We start from the raw sequence: 9,974 nt of genomic DNA, 5'->3' as shown, positions 1-9,974 counted from the left end.
GGGGGTCAGGGGTGATTTGGGGGGGTCAGGGATGATTTGGGGGTGTCAGGATGATTTTTGGGGGGTCAGAGGATGATTTTTGGGTGGTCAGGGGTGATTTGGGGGCTCAGGGGTGATTTGGGGAGTCAGGGAGGGTCAGAGGATGATTTGGGGGGTCAGGGGTGATTTGGGGGGTCAGGGGTGATTTGGGGAGTCAGGGAGGGTCAGAGGATGATTTGGGGGCTCAGGGGTGATTTGGGGGGTCAGGGGGGGTCAGGGGATGATTTGGGGGGGTCAGAGGATGATTTGGGGGGTCAGAGGATAATTTGGGGGGGTCAGGGATGATTTTTAGGGGGGTCAGGGCTGATTTTGGGTTCAATTTTGGGGATTTTGGGGCCTCCCCTCAGAGGCCCCGCCCCCTTTTTCCCGCCGCCGCCATCTTGGCCGCGGGCGCGCGACGCCGCGCGCAGGCCCCGCCCACTCCCGGGCGGCGGCGCGCGCGGGGGGGCGTGGCCCGGCTCTGTGACGTCACGGGGGAGCCCCGTCGCTGATTGGGCGGCGGCGCTGTCAATCAGGCGGGTGACGCGGCCGGGCCGGAGCGCGGCGGAGCCGAGGTTGGCGGGGGAGGGGGGGAGGGGCGGATTTGGGGGGTCCCCAAAAGGGGGGGGAGGGGCCGGGGGGGACCCCCGGGGGGGGGGGCGGGGGAGGGGGAGGGGCGGACGCGCGGGTTTGGGGCGGGGGGGGGGAAGGGCGGCACCGCTGCTGGAGGGGGGGGGAGGGGCGGTTTTGGGGTGTCCCCGGTGGGGGAGGGGCGGTTTTGGGGTGTCCCCATGGAGGGGGGTGGGGGAGGGGATTTGCGGGGGTTCCTGTTTTTGGGGGGAGGGGTCCCGGCAGTTTTGGGGTGCCCTGGAGCGGGGGGAGGGGCGGTTTTGGGGTGCCCCGGGAGGGGGAGGGGCACTTCCGGGTGTCAAAGGTCAGGGGGGCGGGGCCAACGCGGGGATCCCGGGTGGGGGAGGGGCCGGTAATTCCCGGGGATCCCCAATTTGGGGGGTCCGGGACCCCCGCCCCTCCCCCAGCCATGCGCTGAGGATGTTCCAGCTGGACGAGAGCCCCGAGGAGCCCGGATCCCCTCCCCCATCGCCCTGGGGGGGCTCCCCCGCCCCCAGCCAGCCCGGGACCCCCTCCCCAGGTCAGCGACCCCCCAAAAAAACCCCCCGGGACCCCCAAAAAATCTCACGGGGACCCCCAAAAACCCCCCCCAAAAAAAACCCCAAAAAACCCCCCCCAGGGGACCCCCAAAAAAACCCCCCCGGGACCCCCCAAAAAACCCCCCGAGGACCCCCAAAAACCACCCAGGGGTCCCCCAAAAAAACCCCCCGGGACCCCCAAAAAATCTCCCGGGGACCCCCAAAAACCCCCCCCCAAAAAAAAACCCCAAAAAACCCCCCCCAGGGGACCCCCAAAAAACCCCACGGGAACCCCCAAAAACCCCCTGAGGACCCCCAAAAACCCCACGGGAACCCCCAAAAAACCCCCTGAGGACCCCCAAAAACCACCCAGGGGTCCCCCAAAAAAACCCCCAGAGACCCCCAAAAAAACCCCCCGGGCACCCCAAAAAACCCCCCAGGGACCCCTGTCCCAGTTTTGGGGTCCCCCTCTCCCGGATTTGGGGTCCCTGTCCCGTTTTTGGGGTCCCTGTCCCGGTTTTGGGGTCTCTGTCCCGGTTTTGGGGTCCCTGTCCCGGTTTTGGGGTCCCCCTGTCCCGTTTTTGGGGTCCCTGTCCCGGTTTTGGGGTCTCTGTCCCGGTTTTGGGGTCTCTGTCCCGGTTTTGGGGTCCCCCTGTCCCGTTTTTGGGGTCCCTGTCCCGGATTTGGGGTCCCTGTCCCGGTTTTGGGGTCCCTGTCCTGGATTTGGGGAGGTTTTGGGCCCCCCCCGGGGTTTTGGGGCTCCCCTGGGGGTTTGGGGGGGTGTTTTGGGGGATGTTTTGGGGTGCAGTTTTTGGGTGTTTCTGGGTGTTTTGGGGTGCAGTTTTTGGCAGTTTTGGGGTGTTTCTGGGTGCAGTTTTTGGGGTGGTTTTGGGGTGTTTTGGGGTGGTTTTTGGGTGTTTTTGGGGTGTTTTGGGGTGTTTCTGGGTGTTTCGGGGTGCAGTTTTTGGGGTGTTTTTGGGGTGTTTTTGGGGTGTTTCGGGTGCTGATCCGTTCCCCCCGCAGAGTCGCGCTCCCGGCTGGGCTCGGAGCGGCCCGGGGGCTCCCCCGGGGTTTGGGGGGGTGTTTTGGGGGGATGTTTTTGGGGTGTTTCTGGGTGTTTTTGGGTGCAGTTTTTGGGGTGTTTTGGGGTGTTTTTGGGGTGTTTCGGGTGCTGATCCGTTCCCCCCGCAGAGTCGCGCTCCCGGCTGGGCTCGGAGCGGCCCGGGGGCTCCCCCGGGCTTTGGGGGGGTGTTTTGGGGGGATGTTTTTGGGGTGTTTCTGGGTGTTTTTGGGTGCAGTTTTTGGGGTGTTTTGGGGTGTTTTGGGGTGTTTTACCCCCCCGATCCGTTACCCCCGCAGAGTCGCGCTCCCGGCTGGGCTCGGAGCGGCCCGGGGGCTCCCCCGGGGGTTTGGGGGGATGTTTTCGGGTGCAGTTTTTGGGGTGTTTTGGGGTGTTTTGGGGTGTTTCGGGTGCCGATCCGTTCCCCCCGCAGAGTCGCGCTCCCGGCTGGGCTCGGAGCGGCCCGGGGGCTCCCCCGGGGGTTTGGGGGGGTGTTTTGGGGGGATGTTTTTGGGGTGTTTCTGGGTGTTTTTGGGGTGTTTTGGGGTGTTTTTGGGGTGTTTTGGGGTGTTTTGGGGTGTTTCACACCCCCGATCCGTTCCCCCCGCAGAGTCGCGCTCCCGGCTGGGCTCGGAGCGGCCCGGGGGCTCCCCTGGGGGTTTGGGGGGATGTTTTGGGGGGGTGTTTTTGGGTGTTTCTGGGTGTTTCGGGGTGCAGTTTTTGGGGTGTTTCTGGGTGTTTTTGGGGTGTTTTTGGGTGTTTTGGGGTGTTTCGGGGTGCAGTTTTTGGGGTGTTTTGGGGTGTTTTGGGGTGTTTCACCCCCCGATCCGTTCCCCCCGCAGAGTCGCGCTCCCGGCTGGGCTCGGAGCGGCCCGGGGGCTCCCCCGGGCTTTGGGGGGGTGTTTTGGGGGGATGTTTTTGGGGTGTTTCTGGGTGTTTTTGGGGTGTTTTGGGGTGTTTTGGGGTGTTTCACCCCCCGATCCGTTCCCCCCGCAGAGTCGTGCTCCCGGCTGGGCTCGGAGCGGCCCGGGGGCTCCCCTGGGGGCTCCCCTGGGGGCTCCCCCGGGGCTCCCCCCGCGCTCCGCGGCCGCTCCCGCTCGGCTCCCCCCGTGCTCTGGGCAGCGCAAAGGTTCGGGAGGAGACTCCGCAGGATGAGCGATGAGTTCCAGCTGCAGGTCAGGGACACCGACAGGGACACTGGGGACAGGGACACCGGGACACGGGGACAGGGACAGGGACACCGGGACAGGGACAGGGACACCGGGACAGGGACAGGGACACCGGGACACGGGGACAGGGACAGGGACACCAGGACAGGGACACCGGGACACGGACTCCAACAGGGACAGGGACACCAGGACAGGGATAGGGACACCGGGACACGGACACCACGACAGGGACAGGGACACCGGGACAGGGACAGGGGGACAGGGACACTGGGACAGGGACAGGGACACCGGGACAGGGACACTGGGACAGGGACACCGGGACAGGGACAGGGACAGGGGGACAGGGACAGGGACAGGGACAGGGGGACAGGGACAGGGACAGGGACACCGGGACAGGGACACCAACACCAGGACAGGGACACCGGGACAGGGACAGGGACACCGGGACACGGGGACAGGGACAGGGACACCAGGACAGGGACAGGGACACCGGGACAGGGACACCGGGACAGGGACACCGACACCAACACCGGGACAGGGACAGGGACACCGACAGGGACACCGGGACAGGGGGGACACCGGGACAGGGACAGGGACAGAGGGACAGGGACACCGGGACACGGACAGGGACACCGGGACAGGGACACCAGGACAGGGACAGGGACACCGGGACAGGGACATGGACACCGACAGAGGGACAGGGACACAGGGACAGGGACAGGGACACCAGGACAGGGACATGGACACCGACAGAGGGACAGGGACACAGGGACAGGGACACCGGGACACCGGGACAGGGGGGACACCGGGAAAGGGACATGGGGGACACCGGGACAGGGGACACCAGGGACACCGGGAAAGGGACATGGGTGGGGACACCGGGGATGGGGACAGGGGTCACTGGGGATGGGGACACAGGGACAGGGACACTGGGGACAGGGGACACTGGGGACACCGGGGATGGGGACAGGGGACACCAGGGATGGGGACACCGGGACAGGGGCAGGGGACACCAGGGATACGGGGGTGGGGACAGAGGGACACCGGGACAGGGACACAGGGACACAGGGACAGCGGGGATGGGGACAGGGACAGCGGGGATGGGGACAGGGACAGCGGGGATGGGGACAGGGACACAGGGACACCAAGGGGACAGGGACAGGGGACACCGGGACAGGGACACAGGGACACAGGGACAGCGGGGATGGGGACAGGGACACAGGGACACCAAGGGGACAGGGACAGGGGACACCGGGACAGGGACACAGGGACACAGGGACACAGGGACAGCGGGGATGGGGACAGGGGACAGCGGGGACACAGGGACACCAAGGGGACAGGGACACCGGGACAGGGGACACCAGGGACACGGGGGGACAAGGACAAGGGATACTGCGGACACGGGACACGGGGGGACAGGGACACCAGGGATGGGGACACGGGTGGGGACACTGGGACAGGGGACACTGAGAGGGACACCGGGGATACTGGGGACATTGGGGACACTGGGGTGGCACTGGGGGACACTGGGGGACACTGGGAGACACACTGGGGACACCGGGGGGGCACTGTGAGGACACTGGGGGGACATTGGCGGAACAATGGGGACACAGAGGGGACATTGGGGACACTGGGAGGACATTGGGGACACTGGGGGGGACATTGGGGACACTGGGGGGACACTGGGGGGGACATTGGGGACACTGGGAGGGCAGTGGGGACACTGGGGGACACTGGGGACACTGGGAGGACATTGGGGGGACACTGGGGACACCGGGGGGGACACTGGGGACATTGGGGTTCACTGGGGACACTGGGGACACTCTGGTGACCCGGGGGGGACACTGGGGGGTCACTGGGGACACGGGGGAGACACACTGGGGACACTGGGGGGGGGTCACTGACCCCGCTGTGGCCCCTGGGGACACTGGGGGACACTGGGGACACTGGGGGGGACACTGGGGGGGTCACTGGGGACACGGGGGGGACACACTGGGGACACTGGTGACACTGGGGGGGGGTCGTTGACCCTGCTGTGGCCCCTGGGAACACTGGTGACATTGGGGGGTGACACTGGTGACACTGGGGGGGGGTCGTTGACCCTGCTGTGGCCCCTGGGGACACTGGGGGGGTCACTGGGGACACTGGGGGACACACTGGTGACACTGGTGACACTGGGGGGGGGGTCACTGGTGACACTGGGGACACTGGTGACACTGGTGACACTGGGGGGGGGTCACTGACCCCGCCGTGGCCCCTCCCCCCCCGCTGACCCCGCCCCTCCCCCCAGGTGCTGCCGCGGCCCCGCAGCGTCGGGGGGGCCCCGGGGGGGGGCGGGGGCTGGCGCGAGACCCTCCGGGCCTGGTGGGGGGGGGCCCGCAAGCCCCGCCCCTCCCCCCCCGCCCCGCCCTGACCCCTCCCCCACCCGCACCCCGAAAATCCCGCGGGAAAAGGGGGGGAGGGGCAATAAAAACCGGGCCTTTTGTAAAAAAAATGGAGATTTGGGGTTTTCTTTGTAAAAAAATTGGGATTTTTGGGGTTTTTTTGTAAAAAAAATTGGGATTTTTGGGTTTCTCTTTTTAAAAAAATTGAGATTTTTGGATTTTTCTTTGTAAAAAATGGGGATTTTGGGGGGTTTTTGTAAAAAAAATTGAGATTTTTTGGGATTTTTTGTAAAAAAATTCAGATTTTTGGGGTTTTTTTGTAAAGAAATGGGATTTTTGGGGTTTTTCTTTGTAAAAAAAATGGGGATTTTTTTGGGTTTTTCTTTGTAAAAAAAATTGAGATTTTTGGGGTTTTTCTTTGTAAAAAATGGGGATTTTGGGGTTTTTTTGTAAAAAAAATTGAGATTTTTTGGGATTTTTTGTAAAAAAATTCAGATTTTTGGGGATTTTTTGTAAAAAAAAAATTGAGATTTGGGGGTTTTTTTTGTAAAAAAAAATTGGGATTTTTTGGGTTTTTTTGTAGAAAAAAATGGAGATTTTTGGGGTTTTTCTTTGTAAAAAAAATTGGGATTTTTTGGGATTTTTTTTGTAAAAAAAAATTGAGATTTTTTGGGTTTTTCTTCGTAAAAAAATGGTGATTTTGGGGTTTTTTTGTAAAAAAATGGGGATTTTGGGGGGTTTTTGTAAAAAAAATGGGGATTTTTGGGGTTTTTTTGTAAAAAAAAATGGGGATTTTTGGGTTTTTCTTCGTAAAAAAATTGGGATTTTTGGGGGGTTTTTGTAAAAAAAAAAATTGAGATTTGGGGTTTTTCTTTGTAAAAAAAAATTGGGATTTTTTGGGTTTTTCTTTGTAAAAAAAATGGGGATTTTTGGGGATTTTTTGTAAAAAAAAATGGGGATTTTTGGGTTTTTCTTTGTAAAAAAAATTGGGATTTTTGGGGGTTTTTCTTTGTAAAAAAATGGGGATTTTGGGGTTTCTTTGTAAAAAAAAATGGAGATTTTTGGGGTTTTCTTTGTAACAAAATTGGGATTTTTTGGGGTTTTTCTTCATAAAAAAATGGGGATTTTGGGGAGTTTTTGTAAAAAAAATTGGGATTTTTGGGTTTTCTTTGTAAAAAAATTGGGATTTTTTGGGATTTTTTGTAAAAAAAATGGGGATTTTTTGGGATTTTTTGTAAAAAAATTCAGATTTTTGGGGTTTTTTTGTAAAAAAATGGGATTTTTTGGGGTTTTTTTGTAAAAAAATTGAGATTTTTGGGGTTTTTCTTTGTAAAAAAATGGGGATTTGGGGGTTTTTTTGTAAAAAAATGGGGATTTTGGGTTTTTTTTGTAAAAAAAATTGGGATTTTGGGGTTTCTTTGTAAAAAAATGGGGATTTTGGGGTTTTTCTTTGTAAAAAAATGGGGATTTTGGGGGTTTTTGGTAAAAAAAAATTGAGATTTTGGGGTTTTTTTTGTAAAAAAAATTGGGATTTTTGGGGTTTTTTTGTAAAAAAAATTGGGATTTTGGGGGTTTTTTTGTAGAAAAAAATTGGGATTTTTGGGTTTTTTTGTAAAAAAAATTCAGATTTTTGGGGTTTTTTTTGTAGAAAAAAATTGGGATTTTTGGGTTTTTTTGTAGAAAAAAATTGGGATTTTTGGGTTTTTCTTTGTAAAAAAAATTGGGATTTTTGGGGTTTATTTGTAAAAAAAAATGGGGATTTTTGGTTTTTTTTTGTAAAAAAAATTGAGATTTTTGGGGTTTTTTGGGGGGTTTGAATCGAGGATTCCCCTCCCCCACCCCGGGATTTATGGGAGCGACCCCCAAAATTGGGGAGGGGGTTTGGAGTGGGATCCCCCAAAATCCCCCCAGAAATGAAAGGGGGGGAAAAAAAGAGGAGAAATTCACCCAAAATTCCGGAAAATTCCACCCAAAATTCCGGAAAATTTCACCCAAAATTCCGGAAAATCCAAAATTCCACAAAATCCACCCAAAGTTAAAGAAAATCCCAGAAAATTCCAGAAAATTCCACCCAAAATCCCAGAAAATTCCCCAAAATTCCAGAAAATCCACCCAAAATTAAAGAATATCCCCCAAAAGTTAAAAAAAATCCCCCCAAAATCCCAGAAAATGCCCCCAAATCCCAGAAAATCCAAAATTCCAGAAAATTCCCCCAAAATCCCAGAAAATCCCAGAAAATCCCAGAAAATCCAAAATCCCCCAAAATCCCAGAAAAAAACCCAAAATTCCAGAAAATCCCCCCAAAATTAAAGAAAAATCCCAGAAAATCCAAAATCCCAGAAAATCCCCCCAAATCCCAGAAAATCCAAAATTCCAGAAAAATCCCCCAAAATTAAAGAAAATTCCCCAAAATTCCAGAAAATCCAAAATCCCAAAAATCCCCCCAAAATTCCAGACAATTCCCCAAAATCCCAAAAAATTCCCCAAAATTCCAGAAAATCCAAAATCCCAAAAAAATCCCCCCAAAATCCCAAAAAATCCCCAGAAAATTCCAGAAAATCCAAAAAAATCGCCCCAAAATTAAAGAAAATTCCCCCAAATCCCAGAAAATTTCCCCCAAATCCCCCAAAATCCAAAAAAATCCCCCCAAAATCCCAAAAATTCCCCCAAAATCCCAGAAAATCCGAAATTTCAGAAAATCCCCCAAAATGAAGGAAATCCACCCAAAATCCCAGAAAAATCCCCCCAAAATTCCAGAAAATCCAAAACCCCAGAGAATCCACCCAAAATCCCAGAAAATTCCCCAAAATCCCAGAAAATGCCCCAAAATCCCAGAAAATCCAAAATACCAGAAAATTCCCCCAAAATTCCAGAAAAATCCCAGAAAAATGCCCCAAAATCCCAGAAAATCGAAAATTCCAGAAAAATTCCCCAAAATATTCCAGAAAAATCCACCCAAAATCCCAGAGAATCCACCCAAAATTCCAGAAAATCCCCCCAAAATTCTGGAAAAATCCCAGAAAATCCGAAATCCCAGAAAATTCCCCAAAATTAAAGAAAATCCCCCAAAAGTTTAAAAAAACCCCCAAAATTCCAGAAAATTTCATAAAATCCGATAAAATCCCTCCAAAATCCCAAAAAATCCCCAGAAAATCCCCCCAAAATTAAATAAAAATCCCAGAAAATCCAAAATCCCAGAAAATCCCAGAAAATCCCAGAAAAATCCCCCCAAAATCCCTGAAAATCCCCCCAAAATTCCAGAAAATCCAAAACCCCAGGAAGTCCCCCAAAATTAAAGAAAATTCCCCAAAATTCCAGAAAAATCCCAGAAAATTCAAAATCCCACAAAATCCCCCCAAAATTCCAGACAATTCCCCAAAATCCCAGAAAATTCCCCAAAATCCCCAAAATCCCCCCAAAATCCCAAAAATTCCCCCAAAATCCCAAAAAATCCCCAGAAAATTCCAGAAAATTCCAGAAAATCCCAAAAAATCGCCCCAAAATCCCCCAAAATTTCCCCAAAATCCCCAAAAATCCCCCCAAAATCCCAAAAAAATCCCCCCAAAATCCAAGAAAATTCCCCAAAAACCCAAAAATCCCCAGAAAATTCCACAAAATCCCCCCAAAATCCCCCCAAAATCCCAAAAAATTCCCCCAAAATCCCAAAAATCCCCCCAAAATCCCAAAAAATCCCAAAAAATCCCCAAAATCCCCCCAAAATCCAAAAAAATCCCCCCAAAATCCCAAAAATTCCCCCAAAATCCCAAAAATCCCCCCAAAATCCCCAAAATTCCCCCCAAAATCCCCAAAATTCCCCCAAAATCCCAAAAAATCCCCAGAAAATTCCAGAAAATCCCAAAAAATCGCCCCAAAATCCCAAAAATTCCCCCAAATCCCAGAAAATGCCCCAAAATGAGGGGGGGGGTCCCCAAATTGGGGGGGTTTGGGATGAATTTGGGGTCCCCCCCCCTCCCCAAAAAGAGACGAATCCATAGAAGAATAAAAAACTCTTATTGTACAGGGGGGGGACCCCCAAATTTGGGGAGTCGGGGGGGGGATTTTGGGGTGCCCCCCTCCCCCCCCGAATTTGGGGAGGGGTCCCCACAGCAGAGCAGGACAGGCAGGAGCCCCCCCCACCCAAAATTGGGGAGTGGGAGGGGGATTTTGGGGTGTCCCCCCCCCAAATTTGGGGATT

The 9,974-nt window shown here is 54.2% G+C and overlaps 1 protein-coding gene across 1 annotated transcript; it reads left to right on the top strand.

Moving 5' to 3' along the window:
* The first annotated feature begins 329 nt into the window (after positions 1–329).
* On the top strand, positions 330–5,889 carry BAD (BCL2 associated agonist of cell death). Its single transcript, XM_086871107.1, has 4 exons — positions 330–593; positions 1,056–1,168; positions 3,223–3,401; positions 5,686–5,889. The coding sequence occupies exons 2-4, from the start codon at positions 1,069–1,071 to the stop codon at positions 5,806–5,808; spliced, it is 402 nt and encodes a 133-aa protein (XP_086727233.1). The 5' UTR covers positions 330–593; positions 1,056–1,068; the 3' UTR covers positions 5,809–5,889.
* Positions 5,890–9,974: the final 4,085 nt, after the last annotated feature.

The sequence above is a fragment of the Cyanistes caeruleus genome, chromosome 34 (genome assembly GCF_971803275.1).
Source record: "Cyanistes caeruleus chromosome 34, bCyaCae1.hap1.1, whole genome shotgun sequence".
Lineage (NCBI taxonomy): Eukaryota > Metazoa > Chordata > Aves > Passeriformes > Paridae > Cyanistes > Cyanistes caeruleus.
Note: the sequence above shows the minus strand (reverse complement) of the source record. Positions and strands in the feature narration are given on the sequence as shown.

What these genes read in the sequence shown, in the direction of transcription:
- BAD (XM_086871107.1), top strand. Translation starts at nt 1,069, where the DNA reads ATGTTCCAGCTGGACGAGAGCCCCGAGGAGCCCGGATCCCCTCCCCCA. An exon ending in GCCCGGGACCCCCTCCCCAG is followed by an intron (nt 1,169 to 3,222) that starts GTCAGCGACCCC and finishes TTCCCCCCGCAG; the next exon opens with AGTCGTGCTCCCGGCTGGGC. An exon ending in GCGATGAGTTCCAGCTGCAG is followed by an intron (nt 3,402 to 5,685) that starts GTCAGGGACACC and finishes CCCTCCCCCCAG; the next exon opens with GTGCTGCCGCGGCCCCGCAG.